The 16,964-nt window shown below is 44.0% G+C and overlaps 1 protein-coding gene across 2 annotated transcripts in view; it reads right to left on the reverse strand.

Moving 5' to 3' along the window:
* The window catches only part of LOC126267967 (histone-lysine N-methyltransferase, H3 lysine-79 specific), a 216,476-nt gene that overhangs the window by 38,903 nt on the left and 160,609 nt on the right, over positions 1–16,964 (reverse strand). For both annotated transcript variants that reach the window (XR_007549057.1, XM_049973311.1), the window contains exons 13-14: positions 10,521–10,727; positions 6,545–9,419 (exon numbers count right to left, since the gene is read on the reverse strand). Coding sequence is in view for 1 of the 2 variants with exons in the window: in XM_049973311.1 (XP_049829268.1) it covers positions 6,545–9,419; positions 10,521–10,727 (3,082 nt within the window). In the remaining variant the exon portion in view is untranslated. The remainder of the gene's footprint in view (positions 1–6,544; positions 9,420–10,520; positions 10,728–16,964) is intronic.

Below are 16,964 nucleotides of genomic sequence, written 5' to 3' on the forward strand. Positions count from 1 at the left end.
AGGTAACTAACGACTGCGGTGAAAGGATGGGCATCCAGCTGCAAAGTTAAATAAAAGAAGCCTGCCACATTTTGAATACAGTGGACGGTGTACTACAGTGGCCACCACAGAAATAGTCACCTTGAGGCCATCTCACATTACAGCATTGCTAATTAGTGACAATTTAAAATGATAGTAAAAATTCCTAAAAAAATATTAGACATCTCTATTTTTAATTTAGAGTATGATGGAGTACTTCCCAAAAGAAAATTCTTACCACTTGAGAAAACAAAGATTCCAAGACTTACCAAGCGGGAAAGCGCCGGCAGACAGGCACATGAACAAAACACACACACAGAACTACTAGCTCTCGCAACCGATGGTTGCTTCTTCAGGAAAGAGAGGGAAAGACGAAAGGATGTGGGTCTCAAGGGAAAGGGTAAGGAGTCATTCCAATCCCGGGAGCGGAAAGACTTCCCCTAGGGGGAAAAAAAGGACAGGTGCAAACTCGCGCGCACACACACACATTCATCCGCACATACACAGACACAAGCAGACATGTCTTCCAATACATTTAGCATGAAGCTTTCTGTGAAATTTCTACATTTTCCTGGGTATGGGCTATTTTACGTTTATCAGTATTCACACGGTTACCGAGGGCACTCTTCTTCCAACTGTGTGTCTGCTCACTAAATCCAACTGCCAAGTTCAATGACTACAGAGATAAAAAGAAATTGGTCATGAAAAATACAGCTATCCCAGAACTAAGAGCACAAATTAAGCTATATAAAGATCATCTGCTGATGAGGCCAATAGATAACATCTAATTCCCTAATTATAAAATTAATATGAAATTTAATAAGATAATTAAATTTGGAAGATCATTTGACGTGAAAAACAGTTACAATTTTGCAGACTTTGTAAAAGACACTGGGATTCCGAAAGGTGCTACTCTTGCCTCAATTGATACAGTAAACTTGCTTAGAAACACACTAATCAGGGAAAGGCAAGATGATGGTTAGAAAAATTTCCCCACACATAGGAACATTAGTTACACTAAGTGTGCTGAGCTCATGCAACATTTAGAATGAGCTCTGTCTTAACCATTTTAAATTTCTTGACAAATTGTATAATCAGCAAGATGGGTTAGCCACAGAAAACAGTTGAGCAGAAACATTGATATCTGTATTAACGAACTCGAGGACAGCGTTTTAGGATCAGATCCAGACATATTTGACAAAATTATCTATTGCAGAAGATACTGTTGACATCCTTCTGCTCTATAATGGTGCTAAGGACGAGATTTGCAGTACAGCCAAAAAGATGAGCGAAATGCGTTTAAAAATCAAATTTGTTGAAGAGCTCGATAAAGAGAATAGCATCAACTTTCTTAATCTAAAAGCAACCAATACATATTCCAAACATTTATTTTGAGTGTTCAGAAAACTGACAATCACAGATGTGATCGTGTACACCTTCCGGGTTACAGGACTGGAGTTACCCTCTGGCTCCTACCCTTGTAACCGCCCCCCCCCCCCCCCCCCAGTGTAAAACCTGTCCCATGCACCCTCCCACCACCACCTGCTCCAGTCCTGTAACCCGGAAGGTGTACACGTTCAAAGGCAGAGCCACGAGTGAAAGCACCCACGTGATTTACCAACTGACCTGCCTACACTGTGACGCTTTCTATGTGGGAATGACCAGCAACAAACTGTCCATTCGCATGAATGGACACAGGCAGACAGTGTTTGTTGGTAATGAGGATATCCTGTGGCTAAACATGCCTTGGTGCACGGCCAGCACATCTTGGCACAGTGTTACACCATCCGAGTTATCTGGATACTTCCCACTAACACCAACCTGTCAGAACTCCGGAGATGGGAACTTGCCCTTCAGTATATACTCTCTTCTCGATATCCGCCAGGCCTCAACCTCCGCTAATTTCAAGTTGCCACCACTCACACCTCAACTGTCTTTCAACAACTACTTTGCCTCTGTACTTCCGCCTCGACTGACATCTCTGCCCAAACTCTTTGCCTTTACAAATGTCTGTATGTGCGGATGGATCTGTGTGTGTGTGTGTGTGTGTGTGTGTGTGTGTGGGCGCACGTGCGAGCGAGAGTGTTTACACCTATCCTTTTTCCCCCTATGGTACGTCTTTCCGCTCCCGGGATTGGAATGACGCCTTACCCTCTCCCTTAAAACCCACATCCTTTCATCTTTCCCTCTCCATCCCTCTTTCCTGACTAAGCAACCGCTGGTTGCGAACGCTCGAATTTTGTGTGTATGTTTGTGTTTGTTTGTGTATCTATCGACCTGCCAGCGCTTTAGTTTGGTAAGTCACATCATCTTTGTTCTTAGATACATATATAAAACTGCCAAGATGGTAAACTAAACGTATTAGAAGAAACACATCTTTACTCATGGCAAGAGAGAGAGCCACAGCGTGTGCTGAACAAACAAAATAATTCTGGTGCTTTGACGTATTCCAAGACGTACTAGTGTAGAAGCGTAGTGAGTGGGCGGGGATGGGCTGAAGATGGTGCTTGTTTGAAGTCCATCATGTGTGCCCTGGTCTCAGGCTGCGGCAGATATTGCCACATTTTGCAATGTCACCAACACTAGTTAACACAACAGCTGTGAGAGCAACATAACCTAAGTTGACACTGTTTTCTGTGTTAAGGAGTTAATGCTTGTGCGTTATATTTCAGTAGTAAAGTCATTATGTTTTACATTTTCGGATTATGAAAAATGATAGAGGGCACAATGTTGTTGTTGTGGTCTTCAGTCCTGAGACTGGTTTGATGCAGCTCTCCATGCTACTCTATCCTGTGCAAGCTTCTTCATCTCCCAGTACCTACTGCAACCTACATCCTTCTGAATCTGCTTAGTGTATTCATCTCTTGGTGTCCCTCTATGATTTTTACCCTCCACACTGCCCTCCAATACTAAATTGGTGATCCCTTGATGCCTCAGAACATGTCCTACCAATCGATCCCTTCTTCTGGTCAAGTTGTGCCACAAACTTCTCTTCTCCCCAATCTTATTCAATACTTCCTCATTAGTTATGTGGTCTACCCATCTAATCTTCAGCATTCTTCTGTAACACCACATTTCGAAAGCTTCTATTCTCTTTTTGTCCAAACTATTTTCGTCCATGTTTCACTTCCATACATGGCTACACTCCATACAAATACTTTCAGAAACGACTTCCTGACACTCAAATATATACTCCATGTTAACAAATTTCTCTTCTTCAGAAATGCTTTCCTTGTCATTGCCAGTCTACATTTTATATCCTCTACTTCAACCATCATCAGTTATTTTGCTCCCTAAATAGCAAAACTCCTTTACTAGTTTAAGTGTCATTTCGTAATCTAATTCCCTCAGCATCACCTGATTTAATTTGACTACATTCCATTATCCTCGTTTTGCTTTTGTTGATGTTCATCTTATATCCTCCTTTCAAGACACTGTCCATTCCATTCAACTGCTCTTCCAAGTACTTTGATGTCTCTGAGGTTCGCCGATGGCATTGTAATTCTGTCAAAGTTTTTATTTCTTCTCCATGGATTTTAATACCTACTCCGTATTTATCTTTTGTTTCCTTTACTGCTTGCTCAATATACAGATTGAACAACACTGGGGAGAGACTACAACCCTGTCTCACTCCCTTCCCAACAACTGCTTCCCTTTCATGCCCCTAGACTCTTATGACTGCCACCTGTTTTCTGTACAAATTGTAAATAGCCTTTCGCTCCCTGTGTTTTACCCCTGCCACCTTCAGAATTTGAAAGAGAGTATTCCAGTTAACATTGTCAAAAGCTTTCTCTAAGTCTACAAATGCTAGAAACGTAGTTTTGCCTTTCCTTAATCTTTCTTCTAAAATAAGTCATAAGGTCAGTATTGCCTCACGTGTTCCAGTGTTTCTACGGAATCCAAACTGATCTTCCTGGAGATCGGCTTCTACTAGTTTTTCCATTCGTCTGTAAAGAATTCGCGTTAGTATTTTGCAGCTGTGGCTTATTAAACTGATTGTTCGGTAATTTTCACATCTGTCAACAACTGCTTTCTTTGGGATTGGAATTATTATATTCATCTTGCTCCCCAGATGGTAGAGTTTTGTCAGTACTGGCTCTCCCAAGGCTGTCAGTAGTTCCAATGGAATGTTGTCTACACTGCGGGCCTTGTTTAGACTCAGGTCTTTCAGTGCTCTGTCAAACTCTTCACACTGTATTGTATCTCCCATTTCATCTTCATCTTCATCCTCTTCCATTTCCATAATATTGTCCTCTGGTACATCGCCCTTGTATAGACCCTCTATATACTCCTTCCACCTTTCTGCTTTCCCTTCTTTGCTTAGAACTGGGTTTCCATCTGAGCTCTTTATGTTCATACAAGTGGTTTTCTCTTCTCCAAAGGTCTCTCTAATTTTCCTTTAGGCAGTATATATCTTACCCCTAGTGAGATAAGCCTCTACATCCTTACATTTGTTCTCTAGCCATGCCTGCTTAGCCATTTTGCACTTCCTGTCGATCTCATTTTTGAGACATTTGTATTCCTTTTTGCCTGCTTCATTTACTGCATTTTTATATTTTCCTCTTTCATCAATTAAATTCAATATTTCTTCTGTTACCCAATGATTTCTAGCAGCCCTCGTCTTTTTACCTACTTGATCCTATGCTGCCTTCACTACTTCATCCCTCAAAACTACCCATTCTTCTTCTACTGTGTTTCTTTCCCCCATTCCTGTCAATTGTTCCCTTATGCTCTCCTTGAAACTCTGTACAACGTCTGGTTCTTTCAGCTTGTCCAGATCCCATGTCCTTATATTCCCACCTTTTTGCAGTTTCTTCAGTTTTAATCTACAGTTCATAACCAATAGATCATGGTCAGAGTCCACATCTGCCCCTGGAAATGTCTTACAATTTAAAACCTGGTTCCTAAATCTGTCTTACCATTATATAATCTATCTGATACCTTTTAGTATCTCCAGGGTTCTTCCATGTATACAACCTTCTTTCATGATTCTTAAACCAAGTGTTAGCTATGATTAAGTTGTGCTCTGTGCAAAATTCTACCAGGCGGCTTCCTCTTTCAATTCTTAGCCCCAATTCATATTCACCTACTACGTTTCCTTCTTTCCCTTTTCCTACTACCGAATTCCAGTCACCCACGACTACAAAATTTTCGTCTCCCTTCCCGATCTGAATAATTTCTTTTATTTCATCATACATTTCTTCAATTTCTTCGTCATCTGCAGAGCTAGTTGGCATATAAACGTATACTACTGTAGTAGGTGTGTGCTTCGTATCTATCTTGGCCACAATAATGCGGTCACTATGTTGTTTGTAGTAGCTTACCTGCACAATACAGCTACAAAAATTACAGTAAGATGAAGTTACACTGAGCTCTGCAAAATGACTCTATGCTATTTCTATGAAATGACTGTGTGCTATTTTTTATCAAATGATAGTATGTTCCATCTGTAGATGTTACTGTGATTTTTAGTAAGACAGTTCCAATTCATCACTTAAGTACATTATTTTTTGAAATTACAGTATGCTTAATTTTGAGTTTTAGCTGACAAGTCCATCTGCATTTAGCAAGAAAAATAATGGCCACAGATTGTTGTACAAGATCCTTCTTACTAAACAGCACTAGAAACGGTATGAGTGGAAGATGAATTAATGAGATATCGAGTACAAAAGTTTTAAATATGGTACGTTGGTTTTGTTCTATACAATATACTATTGTATTTGTGGTAGAAATATTACTTCTCATTTGTTGCGTTTATCTGAGAGTCTGATGATGCCAATATTCATTAAGATGTATATTTTTAAAAAATTTAATAATAATACAGTGATCAAGGCTGACAATTATAATGAGTAGGAGTAATGATGGCATAATTATACAGCGATTTCATGTCATTTACAGACTTTCACACTGGCGTCTTTGGCAACTGAAGTTAAGGACTTGTTTCCCAAACAGACTTCTTATGCCTATGAAGGACACACACACACGCACGCACGCGCGCACGCACACACACACACACACACACACACACACACACACACACACACACACACACACACACACACACACACACAGAGAGAGAGAGAGAGAGAGAGAGAGAGAGAGAGAGATATTACAGTTTTACTCTTAGTAAGCTGCAGAGTACAAAATGCTTTGTGCTTTGCTTAGGGGGTTGCAATTTTGTATATGTGGCACTGCAAGCAGGAAAACGGCAAAGCAGTACTCACACATGCATGCAACTAACAAGGTTTGAATTACTCTTTAAGTGTGACCTCGAACCAACACACTACAATGATTATAGCCCATACTATTAAAATTCTTAACTGGGACATTCTTTTATGAACACTCTGCAGATAACGTCTTACTTCAAGTTCAGTGAGATACGGAAATGAAAAATGTTACAGCATAGGTACACACAGTGTGTCAAAGCCACTGAAAAAAGATGGGAAGGAAAATAATCACTTTCTTTCTCATAAAGTTAAGTGAACAGCAGAATGATAAAGAGATCTTAATACTTGACAGAACTAACCTTCGTCACGCTCCTCTATCAATCTGCTGCTACTTCTCTCTGAGCCTTGTTCTCCTGCTGCAGATGTTGAAGGAGTGGAGGGTGTAGATATGCCTGAATTCAGTTCAGGAGATGAAGCAGCATTAATTGCCAAAGTCGGCCCGATACTCGACACTGAGGAGATGCCACTGTCTCCTTCTGCAGGTATTTCAGAGTTAGTACATAAGTGTTGTTTCTTGTGATGCCGCACAGGCCCCTGGATAACAGGTGAAGCACGTTTGTTACTGTGATATTGGCTGTTCATGTTGCCCGATTTTAAAAAACTCTCCTCAGTTTCAGACAGAGGCTTTGTCGATCCCTCAACTACTTCAGTTTTCACTTCCACAGTGGAAGCAACATTCTGTATTATCGCTGTATTTGACTGTGCTGTACTAGAGTGAGGCACTCTCATCTTCTTCGCCTCATCAGAACTTAAGGTTGTTACATACCTCGGATCACTCATCCTCTGCTCTTCCAACTCATTCTCCTGCTCGTATTCGTGTTCAGGTTTCAGTGCATCTACTCGTTGAACTTGCTGCCTGTTTTCATACATCATACAATCCGATCTTTTACCGGAATCCTCCACCTCTATCTTGACACTCAAGGAATCGGGACGTCGCACGTGTTCCGGTGTAGCAGTTTCTCTGTCGCCAAGTATCCTTGCACGTAGTGTGGCTGCCAGGCCCTCGACAGGAGCAAATGAGCCATCGTCGACACTCCCAGAGTAGTGCGGTTTTGGCGTAGCTGCCTCTTCAGACTGCACTGACACAGGTGGCTTGTGGTCTTGTTGAGCCAGTGCTGCAGTCACAATGATGGGCGGTTTCGTGTCACTGAAGTACGACTCGTGGTACGGTTTAATGTCAGCTCTAGGTAGCTGGACCGGGGAGAAGCTAGCTTCAGTGCAAGATGTGGCATACCGACATGAAGCAGAAGACACAGAGTGAGGAGCAGATCTCTGGGGATAACCAGATGATGGCAGTGGATAGAGGACAGTCGTTCTCGGAGAAAAGCTACGGGGCACTACGGAAGTTGGTTGCGGTGCATAGCCACTATTCACATGGTCGTATGCGACGTGAGCCAGTGTCGCGAGGCCATGGTGTGGGTGTCGATTTAAGGGTGACTTTGGTCTATGCTGAGGGTATGCCAGACCCTCCAATGACGGCGCCCGTTGCTGCAGATTACCCACAGGTGTTGGCGGATTTCCAGGAACGATAATACCACCTTCAGCACTGCTAGGTCTTGATATGGGTGAATAGACTGGCGTGCGCCGAGGGGGTGATACGCTTCCAGAGCTGTTGGCACATGTGCTAACTCTGTCTTCATCTCTTCTAACAACATTTTCTTCCACGACACGTGTCACTCTCACATTCACTCTCTCCGGCCTCGGTATATTCTGATTCACCACCGTTGCAGAAGACGCCGTGCCGACGACCATAGAGCTCATGTCTACAGCGGCATTTATAATGCTCTGGTTAGATATTTCTAACGTCCTTTCAATTTCGCCATTAACGAGGTCACCAATGGTTCTGGTGGCTACAAACCCTTTCTCACCACTTCCCAGGGACTGTATCTGTTGAGCAGAAGCAGCAGCTAGCTTCTCCTGGGACAAATGTCGCCGCAGTGCCAGTTTTGCAGGAGACACCTGGGTGTAGTCGGGCTGCTGGAGAGCAGCGACGTTTCTCGGATGAGCACCGCCTGGGTTACCACACTTTTCTCGAGACTCCCTACGGAATTGTCTCTCCCCTTCATAGCTACCTTTTTTGAAATCACGGTTAACCTTTGCGGTCTCACTATTCACGATACCGCAAGCGAGTGACTGCGAGCTCGTGTTTCCACTCGTACAGAAACTTCCACTTGTGCCAAACGTATTTGCGACTGTATTTGTCACGTTAGTTATATGTGAGTAACCACTCGGAGGTGGAGGAGCAGGTACTTGCAGGTTGTGGGTAGTTTGCTGCTGTCTATTTTGCTGGTCCTCATTCAGAACACTGGTGATGATACTCTTCAGCCTGTCTTCAAAATTTGCGACCCTCGGGGGCTCCTGCCCGCGGCCGCCAGAACCTCCTGTTGGGTCGGGACGACTCTGAGGCCTCGGTTGCTTAGCCGGCTTCGTGTCTGTCGGCACTGCACAGCTGCGCTGCTGTCCTCTGGAGGTCGCCACCTGGGGTTCGTGTTTAGAATAGCCATGAGTGCCACCGTATTCTCTGAACCTATTTATGGCACGAGTTAAATCGCCATTTGAGGTTCCCGTTTCTGGTTGGGGTAAGGAGGGAATGTGACTTCCGTTAAATTTCGGCACTTCTCTGATCTTTCCAGCCTCTATCTGCCTTCCAGTTTCCAAAATCTTCTGAGCCAGTATCTCGGGGTTATTTTCTTCAATCTTTCCGATATCTGGAACATCTGGCCAATCTTGAGAGCGGGAACGATTCTCTCTCGACTTTCTCTGAGCTTTTGCCACAGGAGAATGACCGTGATGAGCAGACAAGCCGGCCGTCGCTTGCAGCGAGTGGCGGGGTGAGGCAGTGCCATCTGCCACAGGGCTCGCACCATCATACACACATGTACCATTTTGAATTCTTGAGCCTGATGAGAACTGACTCAGTTGAGGTTTCCTGTCTTCACTCACTTTTTGAAGAGCTGTCAGTTCAGTTTCTAATCTCGATACTTTTGTGCGTAGCTTCTTCCTGTGTGTCAGTGTTGCGGAAATTTCCTTTAATATATAATCCTGTGTTAATACAGATATATCTATACTTCCTTGATTAGCGCCATTTATTATTCCAGCTTTACGATACTTTTCCAGTATTTCTTGCTGTCTCATGCTCATGTACTTTGCTTGGTCTTGTTCCAATGATGAAACCTGAAAAAGATGCAATTTTCAACAAAATAAAACTACAGTCACTAAATACATACAGGAAGATTCAGTTCAAAGACATTGCTTTCTATGGTATCACAAACTATACAAAAATGGTTGCAGTAGTAAATATACTGTGAACAGACAGAAGGCCAACTGGAATTCTCTTCATCAAACTAGTGTGTGTTTTTTTCCCCAAGACTGATAAAAAATAATAATACTTAATTTTCTAAACACCTGTTAGTACTGTAAAAAATGAAATTCTTCCATCATAACACGGGGAATTTGTAATCTTTGTTCTTTCATCCTGTGCCTTAAGGACTTCACTGCATTCAAAATCTGCTGATCAAAATGTCAATACTGCTTCTGTTGTTTGCCAATACATAAAATAAATATACTAGTCATCTAAACCTTAAATTTTCATTTAGCAAAATGATGAAAAATTAGGTCTGACATCCCACTGACGACAATGTTATCAGCCACTGGATACGAGCTTCGATAGGAGTTTATGGAAGAAAATTTAGAGTGTTGTTTTGAAAAACATAAAACCAAAATTTGTCGTAAGTAATGTGGGGAACCAAAATTACGAAACTGGGGCAAGATCCCACACTGTGTGTGTGTGTGTGTGTGTGTGTGTGTGTGTGTGTGTGTGTGTGTGTGTGTGTGTGTCAAACTTGAGAAACAGAAGAAAATATTATGAAGGCTTGTCCTATAAAGTTTTCATTAGTGGAATGGATTATCATTGGGCCATATATTTCTCAGCAGTTTGGCATCTGCAAATATTAATTAATGCACATCATCAACTCCATGTAAAGAAAGACCCTTCAACACTTGGTTCGTGCCAGATTCAGTAGACGCCGCTAGCTGGGTAAATGAAAATGTGATATATCCTCTTTGGCTGCACAAAGTTTTAATCTACTCTTATTTTATTTGTGCCGTTACCTTATTTGTGCCACTTGAAAAAAGAAAAAAACTAATCGTGTAGTATAAGAATATTTGATTTCGTGAAAATACAATTTTGTCATTTGCAAAACACGTCACTGAACTAAAGCATCACAATAATTGTAAAACTAGAACTAACAGGTGATAATTCTGCTAAAACTTTACCTGTGCCTGAAGTTTGGAGGCCTTTGCCTGCAGCTCTTTGTGCCTCAGGACAATTTCCTTTGCCTTGGCAAGCAGGTCCCCCGGGGAACTGGCATTTATGCCGAGCTCACACATTCGCGCTTTCAGCAGCGCCACACTATCGTCTATCAAAACCTTGATCTGTTTTTCCAATTGGGCAGCTCTGCTCATTAACTTTAAGTTACGTTCCTACAAGTAGAAATGAGAAAATTATAATAAAAATTGAAACTTCTAATGACATACTTAAAGTCACAGTAGCTGGTGACAATATTTTGTAAGTGTACACTTTGATTTAGTTACTTAAAAAACTATTTGACCCAACAAAAGTGTTAAACACAAAGCACCCAGTACATACTAATGTGTCATCTCAGTCTTTCGCAGTGGTATGCTTCCAAAAAACCTTATCGGCTTACAAGCTACATCGTTTCAAATAAAACACTTGAGCTTTAGACAGCTGTCTCGAATGATGTCACACAGCGGGGTCAGATGGTACCACATTTGAAACTACCAGTCCCACGTCCCTACAGGCAACGAGTCTCTGCGTTTGCTTCTGCTTGATGTCCAAAGTCGGCCCCCATTCCCTACTAAAAGTTTACCCCTAATCTCTGATAAAGTTCACGCTGTTTATTCTAATTTCAGCTGCTTCTTCGGAACAGAATCCCAATATGATGCTGTTTGAGCCAAAACTTTTTATTCCCCGAATTGGATTTTATGCAAATTTTCTAGGCAATGTTCAGCCACTGCAGATGCCTCAAGTTCCCTTAGTTTAATGTGCCATGAATGCTCTGCACAACACTCCGCAACAGGACGAATGGTTTGACTTATGTAAATGCTACTGCATTCACAAGGGCCATCATACAAGCCAGGAGCTCTTGCAACCTATGATGTCTTTAATGGAGCGTAATATTTCTTATTTCGGAGGCGGGCAGGAACACTAATGTCAGTCCACAGCATACGCTCCATCTTGCTAATAGTTGTTCCACAGTACGGATGGAAATATCAGCTCTGAAGATTGTTCTAAACAAACTGAAACCGGTCATATGAATAAACATTTTGCAATCAAGATGGATAATAATGGTGCTATATTTGTAGCATAGTCACCATATAATTTTATGGGGATATCATCTGGGCCAGATGCCTTCCTGGTGTCTAAGGATCTTAACTGTTTTACAGTCCCAGATACACTGAACACTAAGTCAGCCATCCTTGTGTTTGTTCGATAATTGAAAGGGTGAATGGTGCTGCAGTCCTCTACCATAAACGAGTTTTTGAAAGCTATGTTTACAATTTTAGCCTTCTGTTTATCATCATCGGTTATATTACCTGTACAGTCAGCAAGAGAAGATCTTGAATTATTTGTAGTGTTCATAGATTTTACGCATGACCAAAACTTTATGGGTTATTTTTAGAATCTGCAGGTAAAATATTGCTTTCAAATTCATTAAAAGAATCTCTCATTGTCCTCCTGACAGCTGCTTTCATTTTGCGTAGTTTCTGTTTGACAGCAGGGAAGTGACTATGTTTAAAACGGCTGTGCAAAATTCTCTGCTTTCTCAGCAACTTCCTAATATGTTTGTTGTATCAAAATGGATCCTTGTTTTGTTAGGCAAATAATTTCTCTATCACATGGTGGACAATACCTTTAAATTCCAACCAAAGATGCTCAAAATTTTTGTGTTCCGTGGTGAATGCTTGGAGCTGAGTATGAAGATATTCATTAATTTTATTTTTCTTCCCAAAAAAGAAAACTATGCTGTTTGTTTGGTTCTTTTGCAACTCACACTGACATAGAAGGCACAATGGCAGTATGGTCACTGATACTTTCTTCTAGATTAACCTCCTCAAAAAGATCAGGTCTGTTTGTTGCCAAGATACCTAATATGTTCCCATCTTGAGTTGATTTTCTGACCAATTGCTCAAGGTTGTATGTTGAGAGTGCTCCTACAATAACTTCACAGGAATCTTTACTTCTGCGCCCCCGTGATAAATGTGTTATTTTCCCAGTAATTTCCCCACCCATAGCCTAACCAAGTCCCCACCCATAGCCTAACCAAGTCCCCACCCATAGCCTAACCAAGTCTCCACCTATAACTAATGGATAATTTGGGTATTTATTTCCTATGCACTCAAGACTTTCCCTGAAATATTCTGAGACATTTGCTGCAGATGCTGGTGGTCCATTAAAACATCCTAATACAATGGTCAATCCTTGTCTGATTGACAGCTTTATCCAGACAATTTCACAGAGCAACCCAGTATCGATCTCAACTGCATTTAAACAGCTTTTATCTGCAATGAACACACCACCTCCCATAGCATCAGTCTTATCTTTCCTAAGCGTTGTCCAATCAGCGTTCAAAATTTCACTGCTTTTTGTGTCGGGTTTCAACCAGCTTTTGGTAACTAATACAATACTGGCATTGCTACTGTTTATTTTGGAGAGTAACTTTTGTGCACTTTACGAAAACTTTGAATGCAAGTCTTCACTAGGACACTGTCCATCACAGTTTTTTTATATACAGTAGAAGCATATTCTCTCTGGAGTTATGCACTTGGAGAAAGACACATGAACATTTATTCAGACCTATGGATTGTTTACAAGTGAGTGTAGCTCCGTCACAAACACATAGAGTAAAAATAGAAAAGGAAACTCACAGTTCCAGAAATGGAGCACTTGCCCGCGAAAGGCAAAGGTCCCGAGTTCGAGTCTCAGTCCGGCAGACAGTTTTAATCTGCCACAAAGTTTCATATCAGTGCACACTCTGCTGTAGAGTGAAAATTTCATTCCACTCCCATTCAGAAATCAATTTAAATGTGTTCAAAAACTAACCGGCATGCGTTTCAAAATCACATGAATAATCGATAGATCAATGTGCGCTGGATGCTAGAAGCTATGTGAAACAAGTCTTTCCTCCCCCCTCCCCCTCAATAATATGAATTTTGCGTCCCCTTTACACAGTAGCAACTAGATGCTTGCAGCGACTGCTTGCACAGCCAACAGTCACATTCCTGCGGCCACAAACGGGAGAATCTACTACTTAAATGAGAATAAAGTGCACATGCGCATGAGCCCGCTCATAATTACTAAAACGAATCCAATGTAAACAGTTGTGACTTCATGCTCACTGGAGGCAATTTGTTGTTATGAAGCATTGCATAGTCTTCCTAAAGCCTTTGACACATTTTGCTGTTGGGAGATGCTTGCATGAGCACTGTGTGTCGTCGTTGCATATGGTGCATTTCCTTTGCAATTTAAGTTATTCTCCCTTTTTCTCTCATTTATGTTTTATTGTTGAAGTATTATTCTGCAGTAGCGGGATACAGTAATCTCCTTAGTTACAGTATGAGCTCATACCAGGCAAAATTACAAAAATTTAACAGAAAACTAAAAGAATGAAAAATTCCCGGAATTCTAAAAAATTCCCGGAATTCTAAAAAATTGCTCGGTTTTTCCCAGTTTTCTGCTGGATGAAAAAATTCCTGGGTTTTTCCAGGATCTATGAATATAGTATCATCTCTTACAGTATTGGTTGGTTGGGTGTGGGATTGAAGGGACCAGACTGCTAAGGTCATCGGTCCCTTGTTCCACGATAAAATCACACGAAATAAAAACCGTCAGTCGTTAAAAACGGAGAACTGAGACAAGGGACGACACAATACAAGAAAGACAGACAAACAAAGACCAGACAAACGGAACTAAAATCATACCGAGTGTGAAGGTGGTTAGCCGACCATGAGAATAAGGAAAAGCCAACCACCAAATGACATTAAAACCCACAGTTTAAAACCACAGGCCAAAGGCCCAAGTCAATACAGGAAATAAAAGGACAAACACTCAAATCATACGATAAAAACCCCCTGCCTGAATAAAACTCAACACGAGGTCCGCCATAGCAACGTCATCACATAAAAGGGCAGGGAGGGTATAAGGCAGCGCAAACGTCTGCCTGAGTCCTGTTAAAAGCGGGCAGTCCACCAAAATGTGGACCACCGTCACAGCTGCCCCGCAGCGACATAGCGGTGGGTCCTTCTGGCGCAACAAATGGCCGTGCGTCAGCAACGTGTGGCCAACGCGCAGCCGGCAGAGGACGACAGAGTCCTTCCGAGAGGCCCGCATGGAGGAGCGCCACACACCGGTCGTCTCCTTCACAGCCCGAAGTTTGTTGGGCGTGGGCAGGGTGCGCCACTCGTCACCCCAGGCACCAAGCACTTTCTGGCGCAAAAGCGACAGGAGATCACACTCCATAAGGCAGAGTTCCAGAGCCGGTGAACTCACTGCCTGTTTAGCCAGCGTGTCAACCCGCTCATTGCCTGGGATGCCGACATGACCTGGGGTCCAAACAAAGACCACGGAGCGGCCGCAGCGGGCAAGAGCATGGAGCGACTCGTGGATGGCCATCACCAGATGGGAACGAGGAAAGCACTGGTCAAGAGCTCGTAAACCACTCAGGGAGTCACTACATATGACAAAGGACTCACCTGAGCGGGAGCGGATATACTCTAGGGCGCGATAGATGGCAACCAACTCGGCAGTGTATACACTGTTCCCGGGTGCCAGCGACCGTTGCTCACAATGATCCTCTAGAGTAAGAGCGTAACCAGTGCGACCAGAGACCATCGAACCGTCGGTATAGGCCACGGCAGATCCGGGAAACTCGGCAAGGAGAGAAACAAAGCGGCGGCGGAGGGCCGGAGGAGGGACCGAGTCTTTCGGACCCTGTGCCAAATCCAGCCGAATGCATGGTCGGCGCACACACCAAGGGGGGCAGACGGAGATTGGCCCGGAAAACAGGCGGGAGAGGAAAAAACTCAATCCCACACAGTAGAGCCCGGATGCGAACCGCGATCGTACACCCTGACCGGGGCCGCCTGTCTGGAAGATGGACGATCGAGTGCGGGAACAGGAGACTGTAGTTGGGATGCCCTGGCAAGCTACAAACGTGGGCAGCATAAGCGGCCAGAAGTCGGTCGCGCCGGATCCGCAATGGAGGAACACCAGCCTCCACAAGTAAGCTGTCAACAGGGCTTGTCCGAAATGCTCCTGTGGCGAGTCGGATCCCGCAGTGATGGATGGGATCCAGCAATTGCAATGCTGATGGCGATGCCGAACCATAAGCCACACACCCATAATCAAGGCGGGACTGGATCAGCGCTTGATACAGCCGGAGAAGGGTGGACCGATCGGCACCCCATCCGGTGTGGCTAAGGCAACGGAGAGCATTTAAATGCCGCCAGCATGTTTGTTTAAGCTGCCTAATATGAGGCAGCCAAGTCAACCGGGCATCAAATACCAGTCCCAAGAACCGATGCGTCTCTACCACAGCAAGAGGTTCCCCGTCAAGGTAAAGGCGTGGCTCAGGGTGAACCGTGCGACGCCGGCAGAAATGCATAACGCAGGTCTTAGCGGCCGAAAACTGGAAGCCGTGCGCTACAGCCCACGACTGCGCCTTGCGGATAGCGCCCTGCAGCTGGCGCTCAGCAACTGCAATGCCAGCGGAGCTGTAGTAGAGGCAGAAGTCGTCTGCATACAACGAAGCTGCGACGGACGATCCCACCGCCTCAGCGAGCCCATTGATCGCAATTAAAAACAGGGAGACACTGAGGACAGACCCCTGTGGGACCCCGGTCTCCTGGACCCGGGAGGAACTATGGGACGCAGCAACTTGCACGCGGAAGGAACGAGACGACAGAAAATTCTGAATAAAAATTGGGAGCGGGCCCCTAAGACCCCACCCATGAAGTGTGGCCAGGATGTGATACCGCCAAGTCGTATCGTACGCCTTCCGCATGTCGAAGAAGATGGCAACCAGATGTTGGCGGCGTGCAAAGGCTGTACGGACGGCAGACTCTAGGGAGACCAGATTATCGACGGCAGAGCGGCCTTTACGGAACCCACACTGAGACGGAGCCAGAAGGCCTCGAGACTCGAGGAGCCAACTCAACTTCCGGCTCACCATACGTTCTAGCAACTTGCAAAGAACGTTGGTGAGGCTTATGGGGCGGTAGCTGTCCACCTCCAGAGGGTTCTTGCCAGGTTTCAACACGGGGAGGACGATGCTTTCTCGCCATTGAGACGGGAACACACCCTCAACCCAGATGCGGTTGAAAACATCTAGGAGGCGTCTGCTGGCAATTCACAGAGAGGTGTTTCAGCATCTGGCTGTGGATGCGGTCTGGCCCAGGAGCCGTATCAGGGCAAGCAGATAGTGCACTCTGGAATTCCCAGTCGCTGAAAGGAGCATTGTACGACTCCGCGTGGCGCGTGTGAAAGGAAAGCCTCCAACTTTCCAACCGCTCTTTCCGGGAGCGGAAGGCCAGTGGGTAATTCGTAGATGCGGAACACTGAGCAAAATGCGCTGCTAACCGGTCCGCAATCGTGTCGGAGTCAGGACACACCACTCCATTCAACGAAAGCCCAGGGACAGA

Source organism: Schistocerca gregaria, chromosome 4 (assembly GCF_023897955.1).
Source record: "Schistocerca gregaria isolate iqSchGreg1 chromosome 4, iqSchGreg1.2, whole genome shotgun sequence".
NCBI lineage: Eukaryota > Metazoa > Arthropoda > Insecta > Orthoptera > Acrididae > Schistocerca > Schistocerca gregaria.